We start from the raw sequence: 13454 nt of genomic DNA, 5'->3' as shown, positions 1-13454 counted from the left end.
GCTGACGGAAAGTGCTGAAGAACAGGTCGTGACGTCAACAGAAACTTCAACTGACAAAAAGAGGCACTCCAGAGTTCGCTCAAATGGGATGTCCTTCCATAGCAGGCATGTCAGCAAATTTAGGAACAAAGTGATGGAAATAGGAACTAAGCCCCAGAAAACTACAGAGCTCCTTAAGATGTATTGTATGATATGATATGAGATATGATGTAGTAGTGTATTAAATGCTTCAATGGTTGCAGTCTTCTGGGGGATCAGGGCGGATGCCGTACTTATCTACGAGGTGCCCAAGTGCAAACATTTGGCGGTGTAAGATTTGGAGTCGGGTTTGTAGGACGATCAGAGGAACTTGGGGCGACAGGACTAGGCGAGCAGGGTTTATTTACAGTATTTACATTTTAAACAAGAGGTACATTTACACAGTCTAGCATGACTCCCAAATGGAGCCCGCAAGACGAAGCATACAGCAAACGAGCACACAGCTCACAAGTACATTGACGAGCACAGAGCACGACGACGAGCACAGCCTAGCCGCCGACAACAGCTCATTATATCCACTTCGTGTTCCCTAGATCCCTAGGCGAGGCAAAACGTTCGACGTCATCGTAAACCAGCCGCCTCTCTGCGGAACGTTTTACAAACACACACGCACACACAGGTTTGAGTGCCCCCTCCACGGGCAGACGACCTTTGCAGCGCATTCGTCGTGTCCATTGTCCTGCGTCCCCGTAGCCAGGTAGTCACGCCCGACCCCAGCCGGCGCCTCAAAATTTCAGAGTGGACCACGCACAGTGGCCTCCGCCGCGGTCCATTGTCTGGTGTCTCGAAAAGCGCATGGGGAGGTTCCGCCAATTACCTCCTCTCGAGAACTCCCCTGAGCTGACCCTTGCCACGTGGCTGCCGGTTGTCCGCAGTTCTCTGAAGTAAGTTCATGGTTGGTTAGCGTTGTCCTCGCTGGTTCTCTGAAGGGCGCCCCACCGCGGGTGGATCGAAACATGCGCGGCGGGCAGAGATAACTTGCACGTTGCCACTTCAGCAGGCCATTCCTAACAGTGGTCTCTGAAGTGGCATTTTTTTTTTAAAACTAGGCAGGCGTTTCGAATGAAGTTCAGGACATGCACTGTGTTCAGTTCAGGACATGCAATGTGCATTGTGTTCGCTGAAGGTGCGGCCAGAGATGACAACATTGTCGAGGTAGCACGTGCAGATGTTCCACTTCAAGCCACACAGAATAGTGTCCATAAATGTCTTGAAAGTTGCTGGAATGTTGCATAGTCCAAATGGCATCACATTAAATTGAAAAAGCCCATCAGAGGTTACAAAGGCAGTCGCACTTGTTTGCTGTGATAGTGAAACGCGATATGGCTTCTGCCTAACCGGATTTGCCGAACCCGTGTTGATGGTATGACATGTTTGAGACACGGGGATCGAAGGTATTTTGTTGTTCTGCGCAAAGTCAAATACTGCGACCTGCTTCGAAAGCACACCCACTAATGCTCGGTTCACTCGTGAAAGCACGAGATCACGTGCGAACATCAGTCTGATTAACCCTCGGAAGGCACGCTGATCACAGCGAATACAAGAGTTTGGCATTCATGCACACAGATTCACACAGTCCCCACATGCGAGCATGCAGAACTTGGCAGGCATGCTTACCATAGTTGCCGGCTGATCGACTGCTGATCTGAACGCTGCTTCACAGGCCATTAATCTAACCCGTACGCATGATCTGACGAGCAGTCACTGATGAGCTACCCATAGGAACTTACTAGCGACAAGCTTTCCGCGACTCTGCGGCCCATTTTCATACTGGCCGGCAGCAAATTTTTGTCACCTCCAGATCACTAGCCACTTTCCAGCTCGTTAGGCATAACTGGAGCTGCATCGCCGGTTGTCGGCGACTAAAGCTGCAGTTACTGAATCAATGCAGATCTACTCACAGCGGTCGCATGACCCCCAGAGAGCTAACAAACCACCTCACCAATGAAAGCAAGTGCACAGGATGACTGGTGCATGTCCACGGCCAGCATCTCTGTGAAATACCACATGGTGTACCCTCAATCCGAACGCCGTTAGTAGGTGCACAATGTTCTCTTTTCGCATATTCGAGCGACCCATCACAAGATGAGCTTTTGATTTGCATGGTAGGCTCGAAAATATGCAACAGCTTGCTGACCTCCAGCGAGGCGAGGGGAACGCTGCGCTAACTTGACGTGGTGGGCCTCCGAATCTGAAGAACTCTTTACCGTTAGCACTTAACGCGTGGAGTGATGCTGAGTGACGTGTTGCGCATTCTCCACTTTTGTTGTCGTGCAGATTGGCTTTAAAACGAGCTGACCCTGAACCACAGAAACCAACTGCCATAAAGATGGAAAAACCCTCCTGTTTTTTGGCAGAAAACTGTAAGCAATACTTTCTAATACAAGATTGCCATTAAGCACAGTACTAAGCCCCATTGGCATTTAGGACAAGTTTGCCATTTCTTCAGCTTCAGATAAAAAAAAAATTCTGTTTGACAGGCGTTCCATCGACAAACATTTTTCGGGCTTTTGTATACGAACCAAGTTATCAGTGCAAGCACACTAATTGAGTGTTCCCTTTAATAAGAGTAGAGCATACTATGCATCTATTCATTAGTACCTGAATTTCTGATAGCCAGCAAGATAATCTTGTTAAGTAATGCAATAAGCCTCCCAAATAACTGAGTTTTTAGCAAAAAATTAGGAAGCTTAAAAGTTTGTGTTAAATTTTCTGACATTTAATATTTGATTCGATATTCGGATTTTCCCTTTTTGGTTTGATTCAATATTTAATTCGGAATCTACTATTCGGTATTCGAACACTCCTGCTTTTAAACACACACACTGCTTCAATAATCCTAATGCAGGATCAGGGTTCATACCAGCTCTTGTGGAAAAGCTTGCAAGGATTTTCGAAGACTTTTCAAGGTTTTGACAAGGCCTTTTTAAAAATTAAAGCTCTGTGATGCCCAACAGCACCAAAAACAAAACAGTCTGAAACAATGGGGAAGCATTTTTTTTATAACCCAACAAACAAAATGTGCTTGCTAAGCACTCTTCACATAAACCATCGCTAGCTGCCACAAAGATGCTACCTGCATCGGATTGGACTGACTATTGGGTTGCATAAACCTCGTGATCAAATAGAGAAATAAAACTCACTAAGCTTACCCGAAAGCCACATTAAAGAATTTTTAAGCTCTTTGAAACTAGACAGCTATGAGCACAGACTTTAAAAATGGCAGTTTGGTGCTTGAAGGACAATTACGCATTCTGCCTGAGCATGTAATGCGAGTGGAGACTTTTTACTTGATGGGGAAAGAAAAGTGAGAACGAAATATGAGCCCACCTCGCCAAATATCTTGAAGGTGCAGGTAGCCTCTTGGAGTTCAATGCCCGTGACACCATCCAGCTTCCGAGCATTCTGGATGTTGGCTCCATGTGCCCCTATGGCCAGGCCCATCAGGTCCTCACGCACACTGAACTCCTCCACGAACCCGGAGCTTGACTGGAGGCGCGTGCTCTGCACATTGCAACACATTTCTCCTTGATTCCATCCACACTGCCAGGCACAGAGTGTGAAATGTGCACAGAGCACTAGAGTGCCACAGTCTGGTGCTGGAGTAATTCAACCACCATGGGAATTGCAGGGGTCGTAACGTGTGGATTTCTTTTGCTTGTAATTTTGGCCCACAGCTTTCTATAAAGAACACACTTCATTGTTTCTTTGTAATGAAGCTGAATGGAGTGTTGCTTCATAAAAACCAGGCGGTAACACCCAGAATAATGCAGTTTACGATGACTGCTCAGTGAATGCCATTAAATTCAAATACTGTACTGGGTAAATAAGATTTTCTAGACATTTTACTCTGCATAGCTGTGAGAACACCCAAGATGCAGAATCACAACAATTGTTAAGAGGAAGCTTTAGCTTGGGTGCTCCTATCTAAATGCATGTAAAAGGAGAATTGCTTTTTCTCGGCAACCACTGCACCAAATTTGACGAGGTTCGTTGCATTTAAAAGAAATACCGAAAATCTAGTGACTGTTGGTTTGGAATTTTTGATTAGGTCATCAATTTTTTTGTTAAATATCGGCAAAAATAGCAAATTTTCAGAAAACGAAACTATCAAGTTTACAACTCCGTACCTCAGCAATAAGAAATGATATCAAAATAATGCAAATTGCATCTCATAGTACATCTAAAGCGGCCAAAATTGATATCTTACATACCAATCTAAAAAACTTAGTAATGTGCAAATACAGCTTTTGCAACACCCTTGTACACAACGTAACAAACTCATGTATTATATAAATTGACATATAGAATTTGTCTGCTTTAAATGATCTGATGGATGCCGTTTACAGAACCACTATATCTGTTCTTGGCAGTGAGCTATCAATTTGTAAGCTTCATGCTTCTATTTTTCTCAAACTTTTGAATTTTAAAAAACTCTTTCAATAAGATTAAGCCCCTAAATCGAAATTGTGCTTCCAACATTCAGTAGAATTTAACTTTCTCTCTCGAATGCAGCAAATTTTTTTAAGATCGGTCCAGGGGCTATCTCAGAAAAGCGTTTTTGCGTTTTACATGTATTTGAATGGGCCGCGTCAGAGTTGGGCCCGAGCTAAAGCTTCCTCTTAAGTTTATTTTCTCATCACTGCCCCGGCCCTAGGGGGGTTTACCATGATAGAAAGACAATCTCCAGAAATGCAACTCAAGTACGATTTAGTCATCACCGTATCTTCAGCTACATGAAGATTGTAACAGGGAGACAAAACATTTACGCCAGAAAGATAACGAAAATTTGCTGCAATGCTGAACTAATGAAATGCAACAGTCCCCTTCAGTACATTTAGTGCCTTATGTTGTGTTAGATGGACCTGTTTATTCATAGATACATAAACTGAAGGGTGCTGGAAGCAGAGAGCACATGCTTTTCACCATTTCTCGAAGCACACGTGCTTCACTGCACTGCTACCCACAATGAAGGCAGAGTGCCAAGTACTGGTGCATACTACGAATCCCTCCCATGCTGGTTGAATAACAGCAATATTGGTGGCTTAATGTGGACAACAGCACAGTCATTTTTTCCGCTAGTAATCTTGGTGTACTGAACAATGGTCCAGCTTATACAAAACTGCCACATTGCACATATATCATGCACCTTAATCATGCAGTAGCCCATTGACATGCTGGGATGTGTAAAGCAAAATGTGTAACCATGTATGGATTAGGCAGAAAAGGCGGCTATTCCGCCAAAGGTACCAATGTGCACTACTGATGTGTTTAGGCTTTCAAAATTTCATTTCAGCAAGGACGCTATGTAATATACAAACACCAATTAGGCCCCACAGTCGAAGCCATACAGATGACTTGTGAGACAAGTGTGCTCCTTAAATAAAAAGGGTTTAATAACACCTGCGCTATTTGAGTTACCCTATGCAATCCAGCTTAGAGATGGTTTTGCCCATTTCACAATCAATGTGCTTCTGCATTTCTACGTAACAGTGAACTAAATTGAACTATCATAATTACTGTTCCACTTCAGTGGAAAGTCAATGCCATTACTTGAGCAGATGAGAAGCTTACAGCTGTATGGAAATTCATGCTGTTATGTGTCACCCTAGTGCATGCAAGCAGAATGTTAATCCTGCTTTAAAGTGCCCCATCTTCTACTCCATGGACTATTCATGCAGTTAGTATAATCAGCCATGCACACTCTTATGGAAAAAATGTGCTTTAACAACAACAAAGTACACGTGCACGCAAATGCACATGGATGACAGGTGCCTCGAAAACTGTTTGTGTGTGCACACACGCACGTGTGCAAGTCTCGAGCAAGCAGGTCAAAAAAATAAAGAAGAAGGAAAGGGGCAAGAAAGCTGAACGATGGCTGGGCAAATGCTAGAGTGGAGTTGTCGAAGCTTATCTGTACACCTGTGCTATGAGAAGGCACTTTCACCATGCGACCTGTAGTCCATGCACATTCACTCACAAATGTACAAGAACGGTACATGTGTGAACACAAGTTGCACAAAAGCACAGTTTTAATTGAGGGCAGTCAGTACATCCACGGAAAATACACATCACAAGCACAAATTATCATTTTGTAAGGCGTTACTTTTTCACAGAGACTTTCTCAGGCATGTTCGCGCTGGACGAGTCATGCACACAAAGCAAGCTGAGGTTCCCATGCTCAACACCATGCTACAGCCCAGCACACGAACGCACGCGCACACGCAGGCATGATAAGGGTTAGCACACACACCTTTTGCTTTGAATTGGGGTCGCCTCTCTGAGAAGACTTACGACTCTGCAAAGGGAAATGTTGCAAAGCACACGCTGGTTGGCACAGCAGCTGTTAAAAGTGAAAGTCCTGTCGGCTAAGCAAAGGGCACATGTTCCACACAGCTTGCCTTGCCTCACACAAGCGCCTAGCAAGAAAAGCACAGCTCAAGCTGGGGGACCATGGCAGCAATTATGTGGGGGAAAAAAAAAAGCATGTTCATCTTAGTTACCATTTGCTGTAGCTGGAGAATGAGGCAGATAGCAATTAAACAGCTCGACACTGAATAACTTGTAACAGTTGAAAGCCTGGATATCAAAGCTGCCAAAGGACTCTGTGCAACATGACTCCCTGTAGCCTAGGAGTTCCCAGCTAAAAAAAATTATGGCTGCCTCCAAGATGGCTGTAGCACTGCCTTAAGTCGAACACTCTTCTGCATTTCTATTTTGATACAGCTTGCAGAATAGGGAAAAATTTTGGCCTAGAATGATACAAGCTAGTTGTTAACAGCTTTCTTTTTTTTTTTAATGATTTAAGAAAGGGCTCCCTGTGAGTGCAGCCAGCAGTGCACAGCAATGACACAGTGGACTTCTATTGCAGAACTTTTGCACAGACACTGCTATGAAAAAATGTCCCCATTCAAGTTGTGGGTGAGGGGTTATACTTGACAATTTTAGCAGCCTATTCTTGCTGCACAGCTGAAGCCAGCCCAAGGACCTTAAAAATAATGAAGATGTTTTCTACTATGCATGTAATTGTCAGAAAACAATATAGCACAAGCAAGTAATGATCTAAGTCCATTGTACGTGCCGTGACTACAATTGCAATGACAAGTAGGTCATACCAAACACGTGCACTTGGTGTTCCATCATGCTACTTACAAATGTTCTTTCCATCAATCACTGTACATCAATGTAATGCATAAAACAGTATGAGGCAATACTGATGAATGGAAAAGCCATGTGGTGGCACTACCTCAGTGTCGTTGGAAAAAGGAGGGCCAAATTGGAAGTGTAAACAAGCCTGTATAATTATTTGCATGAGCTAGCAAAAGGCAACTAATGCTGCTTGTGTCTTCTCATAAATGCCTTCTAAAATGTGAACTCCGAGGATGGCTGGCTGTTTTTGCTTTACATAGGAGAAGACTCAATTACCATCTGGTGAGATTCCCTATGCAAAGTCTGACATTGCTTTCTACCACCATTTATGTGCACAGGCACATTCATTGCTCCATAATAGGAAGTAAACTGATATAAAACATATTGCCCAATGCATGCAACGGCCAGAAGCCAAATAAAAACACTTCTGTTCCACTCATGAATCATTAGAAATACAAGCCTAACAATTTTAGAAGCACTGCCATTTGCAATCCTTCACACAGCAATTAAAAGCTTCGAATACTAATACGCAACCCTAGTTAAAAAGAAGCAGGTCTTAAAATTCTTAACGCATGTACTTTCACAGCTTGGCTATTATAGCATTCTACAAGACTTCTGGACACCTGCATAAACAACTACACAGCAGAGGCCCTTAATACTGTAGCATCTACACTGCTACAGTAGCCTCAGTCTTTACAAATCCACTGACCAACTAGCATAACTTCTCTGCATCAGAAAAATTGATCAAAATTGCACAAACTTCATCGAAAGCACAAAAGATTATTTTTCAAGAAGAGTCTTTTTTTTAGTGAAAACAGCCTAAAGGTATGCTTGCAAGAATCTCCTGAGATACCCAGCTCTATCGGCAACAGTGCCACAGCTGCTGGCTCCCATCATTTGAAATGATCCGACTCAGGTCTACTATAAAGCTCTTAGCTGCAAATGTGGAAGCCAAGTGTGCTTTCATTCAACTTGCCATTGTCACTGACCAGGAAGACAAAATGTTGAAGGACGAAGTGCTGCCAAACTGGCTCCTAGCAAATTCACTCAACCCTTCTCTGCATAGTCAATTACATAAACCAGGATGTTGGGTGTTTGACAATGGCTACATTAAAACTGCTCACAAACATTATATCATACACGGTAAAAATAGGAGCTATGAGAAGTGCTGCAGTCTAGAACCCCAGATTTGTTTTGACTACCTGTGGCTAATTATAACATGCACATAAATCTAACAAGCACAATTGTATTTTTGCTTTCTGACCAACATCAAAATGCACCTGCTCAAATTGATATTATATACATACACACTAAAAAAAAATCTAGATCCTTTAGAACGATTAAGATCAAAGATGTAGATGAAGTGGTTAAGACGACACACCACAAGTGCATGACATGTTATATCTAGCACATAGTTATACATTCTTTAGTGATATGATGAAATCACATGATCGAAAGACTTGGGCCCCTCACCAGGTCTGGCCATTTTGAGCTGATCGGCGCTATGCATACAATCCATGCTAACGATTGTGTCTGCTAAGTATTACATCGATATGCGCCGCGGAAAGAGTTGAAATTTCAAACTGAACACCATTTGGCCTTCTCCTGGCGGGCACCGTGCTCCCAGCCGGAGAGTCGAGGCATATCGCACAAGTGCGCTACGTACATCACACTGCTATGACTCTGCTCGTAGTGACCCGTGACTTCGAGAATTATTACAGTGCAGCTGTTAGAACCTTGCTGGGTTTCTCTTAACGTCCACAGTTTCGTAAAGCTGGGGGAGAGAGAGCTGAGAGAGTGTAGCCTAGTGGGGACACAGGTGGTGTGACATCGTTGCCCTCCAAAAAAAAAAGCCCGGGTGCCTGCTTTGGCAATCCTCTTTTTCGCAGTGGAAAGAAAAAAAAAGTGTGGCTCTCCTATCAAAAACACCAGACACCAGCGGAGCTGGGGAAGCCAAGGAAAAGTTAGACAAAGTGTGCGGTTTGGCACTACTTTACTGGCCTTCTCTCAGCTCCACTGGTCTCTGGTGTTTGCGATAGCAGAGCCACGCATAACTTTTCAAGGCAACATCTGTTTTTTGTGTAATCTGTTGCTTCAATTGATGAATTAAACTTCAGAGAAATAATAAAACACACAAACCAAATTTCTGGGTGTTCTTGTATTACTTTGTGCCGCAGCAAGAGAGGAGAACTTCCATTTTGTCTGCTTGTTCCGACGTCATGCAGTCATGTGCGCAGATAACAAAAGTGTGTAATTTTCTACTATGTTCCAGTACGCGATCATGCTCTATGAACCGCTTGTGTCTTCCTCAGTATTCCCGTAGCGCTGAATTCTACCACTAGTCAGGTGTTCTCGTACACAGAGCAGAAAATCTCGCGCTGCGCGAAACAACACAAACAGAACAGCTTATGCGCGATGCTGTCAGTGGAAGTGCACAAGAAAAGGCTGGGCCTGTGACTTATGTGTTAATCGATCCTTGACCACCGATATGGGAGAATGCAGGGAAGGAATTTCGCTTGCGGAGGCTAGACGGGGCAAGTGGAGAGAGTCTCTTGGCAGTAGCTCTTGCCTCCTGAAATCATGGGTTCGCGGCACTGAAGTACAGTCGCAGACTGATTTTTTGGACTCCAAAAATACGGACATGCTCGATTATTCGGTCTGCTTCGCAGCACCACCATTCTCGCCGTAGACCATAATGTATAACAACTGCTGAAAGTTTGGACACCTTGCAACCCACCTTGCCTGATTTTTCGCACACTCCTCGAGCCAATTCGATCGAGAGCACCATGCACCGACTCTGACCGTTGCATGGTTCGACTTGCTGAATGCCATTTTTGTTTTGAACAGATCTTCCTTGCTGGCCCACGAAGTGGCGCTACTGCAAGTCCCCGCTCATCATCATCGTTTCTGCCTGATTCGTGGCTACAGCCATTGCTACAACAGTTCCGGTCTCAGCTTAGTAAGCCATGTCAAGACAATCCAGCAGCTGATTTGTTTTTGTGCACGACGCTGCAGGTAGGCGATGTTTTTCGTTTGTGCGACTGATGTCGGCATGACGGCGCAGTGATGTTTGCTTTGTGTGCCGTGTCGAGGTTGCGGTGATCCAACGCGGCATACGGAAACATCGAGTCAAGTGTCTAATTGCGCCGACAGTGCCCGTGCAGACTGCGCTGGGGAATGCCGGCAAGCGGGTGCCGGGAGGCCTAGGATTTGTCGCCTTCCGATGTGCCGAAAATGTTCTGCCGAGCATTGCGATTCCGGACACCGTCTCATTTGACAGTTAAAAAAGTGCTGACACTGCTCTACTGACATGTGCAGAACTCGACGACGGCGAGATCATTCGTCAGGTTTCTGCTGCACTGCCGGACGATGACTCCGAGTCGGAAGATGACGCAACATGTGCTACGCTGCCGTCACATGCGGAGCATGTACAAGCAGTGACTCTGCTTTCAGCCGCCTATAGTGACCATACAAGCCTCTGCGAGATTCAGGCTTCCCCGATAGCGTGTAAAAGGAACAGCGTGCAATGGCGCATTCACGATTTCTTCAAGCCTACTGCCGAGCCCGAATAAGTGTGTGGAAATAAAGGATTTAGTTTTTTTTTTCTTAATCTGCTTTTTCGGACGCCTGTTTATTCGGACATTTCTGCAGTCCCCGTGAGGCCCGAATAAACAGTCGGCGACTGTATTTCTATTGTGGCTATTAATGAACTAATTTGAAAAATTATTGCGGCAGAATGCTCCCTACTGGGCATGTAACTTCCTGCATATAACTGAAATTTGCTATGTGGCCTGGTGAGGGGCTCTTTAAGGGGGGACGCGGGGATCAGATCGCGAAAATCGCAAAAAAGATCGATTTTTGGCAACGACGCGTTTCGGTATCTGCAATGCCTAATCTACATTGTATCAATATGGTTTGACTGAAAACGCACTAAAAGTGCCCGAAAAAAATTAATTTATCAGTGCGTAGGGCGAGAAAACAGCTTTAAATCGCGTAAAATCACCGCAGTTCGCGGAGCCCTAACTCGTCTTTCCCGCCACCGAACGCCGCCATCTTGGTATCGTTCGAACGCTCGAAGTTTCGCCATTCCGTTTCTGAATTCTTCGGTCGTCGCCATCTTGTAACAAACGCACAAACACAAAAGAAGCGCGGGTCTTCTAAAGGCGGTCACACGGGCCCTGCGATGAAAGCGGGCCTCCGATTGGTTGCCGTACTGAAAGGCGTCTCGCCATTGGTTGCTGCTGCAGCAGCGGGCAAGCTGGCAACCACAGCGGACGGCAGTTGTCTGCTTTGAAAACCACGCCGGCGTCGTTCTTCGCTTGACACTCGCAGAATTCGGATTTATGAAAGCTCCCAGGTCAGTGATGGATCGTCGCTCGTTCGGAAAGAACTTTTAAATGAAGCATGCCTTCGGAAAACGAAAGCGCAAGCCTCCTACGGCGAGAAAAAGACGGCGGCCAGCGGGAGAAGCGGAGAACCCGACTGAACACGCGGATAACGTGCCGCGTTATCTTGCACCGTGCTATTCCAGCAGCGAAGCCGACAATCGCCCTGTGACATCGATACTGATAACTAAGCCACCGGAAGACGTGCCAATGGAGGCTCTCGCACCTGTGCGTACGGCCGTGCGAGTCAGCAACCGAGATCGCGTTGTTGGAGGCGACGCGGGTCGAAGGTCTCCATCGCCGGCAGAGACGGTGTGCGTTTCCGATGCATCGTGCGACAGGGACACGCAGCCTGCGAGTGAGCCACAATCGTCGACGAGCTACATACTGTATGGTGACTCAAGGCTCACCAGACGAATCGTCGCACGATTCAGACGCACCTCGAGCCGCGTTTTGTGTCAGCGGTGACTGCAGAAGCGCAGGCATGCAGCGTTCGCGACTCCCTTCGCGCAGTGTCAGCGACTGAGCGGAAGCAGCAATGCCAAGAAAAAATTTAGGCCCCTTGTGACTGAGAGTTCATTATTATGCCTGTTTCCGCGATGAACTCTTTGATCGCTAAAGCTCTGTGCCCAAGATGCCAACAGCGTTCTGTGGGTGTACACTGCGATACCAGGCTCGGCCTGGCAGTGAAAATGGTGGTCATGCACTACTCCAAACGGCGCAAGAAAAGGATAAAGAACGCCTGAAGAAGGCATCCAAAGCCCACCAAATAAAGAGGCAAAGGTGTAAGAAGGTGCCTGACAGCAATGATTCAAAATATTACAGCCCTGGTGCTTTTTAATAAATTTGCAGTGCTTTTAAAACTTTGCAAACTTTGCAGCCAGTTTTCTCAATTGCATTTTTTTTGTCAATCACCTCGCTCGTGGAAAGCGTAGCACAACAATGGCTTGACTGATTTTGGTCCAGTTTGTTTTGCTGTGATCCACAAGCTGTGCTGTACTTAAAGACAGTCTTGAAATTTTTCTTTATCTTTCAATTATTTAATTATTTCACAATTACTACATGGCTCCATGCAGTGAAGCACAGTCATGTGCATGTTATGTTGAGCAAAAAATTATTAGCGCACTAAAAAAAAAATCGAACACTGTCTTGATGTAGATTAGACATCTGGGCAAACATGCAAAGTATTTCCAGCTCCCTATCATGTTTCGTTACTGTGCCAGGCTTTCCACAAGCAAGGAACTTACAAATTCTTATAAAACAAAACCTAATTAAGATATCCTAATGAAATTTTAGAATTGTCTCTTTATTGCAATGTGCAGTGTGTGCCAAATTTCAGCCCTTTCTGTCAAGAAACAAAAAAGTTAATTCTGATCCCCTCCTCCCCCCTTAAACGGGCCCTTTTTTTTCATTATATGCTGGAAGTTGTTACATATCCTCTAGACTGCATTCTCCCTCAATAATTTTTCAAATTGGTTTATTATTAAAGATTTAAATATGTGAAGTGCTGCGAACCATTTCAGGAGGTAAGCTTCGCTGCCAAGAGCCGCCCTTCATTTACCCCCCGTCTAGACTCCACAAGCGAGATTCTTTCCTTACTTTCTCTCATACTGAAGCCGGAGGAATGCGCGATGCTTACATGATGGCCCCGCCTTTTTTTTTTTTTTTTTTTGTGTGTGAGCGTGTTTTTTTCTGTGTGGAGCACTTCTGGTGATAGTCTCATGCGTGAGCTGTTGCATTTTGTCTTGTTTTGCGCGCTATGCACAAGAGCACAATCACATGTTGAAAGTCGGTAAAAATGACAGATAGTTTCATCTTCTGTTCGTGCAATTACACGACATGGGGAAAAGCAGATTAAGCAGGAGCCCATCCTTCTTGATA

At 45.0% G+C, this 13454-nt stretch overlaps 1 protein-coding gene across 7 annotated transcripts in view; it reads right to left on the bottom strand.

Annotated features, from left to right (window-relative positions):
• Positions 1–13454, bottom strand: part of Fmr1 (synaptic functional regulator FMR1) — a 60986-nt gene that overhangs the window by 18638 nt on the left and 28894 nt on the right. For 4 of the 7 annotated variants that reach the window (XM_050189656.3, XM_050189659.3, XM_050189663.3 and 1 more), the window contains exons 7-8: positions 6293–6337; positions 3370–3543 (exon numbers count right to left, since the gene is read on the bottom strand). In XM_050189656.3, coding sequence (XP_050045613.3) covers positions 3370–3543; positions 6293–6337 — 219 coding nt within the window. The remainder of the gene's footprint in view (positions 1–3369; positions 3544–6292; positions 6338–13454) is intronic. The other 3 variants (XM_050189661.3, XM_050189662.3, XM_050189664.3) reach the window with 1 other exon arrangement.

Source organism: Dermacentor andersoni, chromosome 2 (assembly GCF_023375885.2).
Source record: "Dermacentor andersoni chromosome 2, qqDerAnde1_hic_scaffold, whole genome shotgun sequence".
In the NCBI taxonomy this organism is placed as follows: Eukaryota; Metazoa; Arthropoda; class Arachnida; order Ixodida; family Ixodidae; genus Dermacentor; species Dermacentor andersoni.
The sequence above is the reverse complement of the archived record's forward strand: the minus strand, read 5'-3'. Positions and strand labels throughout refer to the sequence as shown.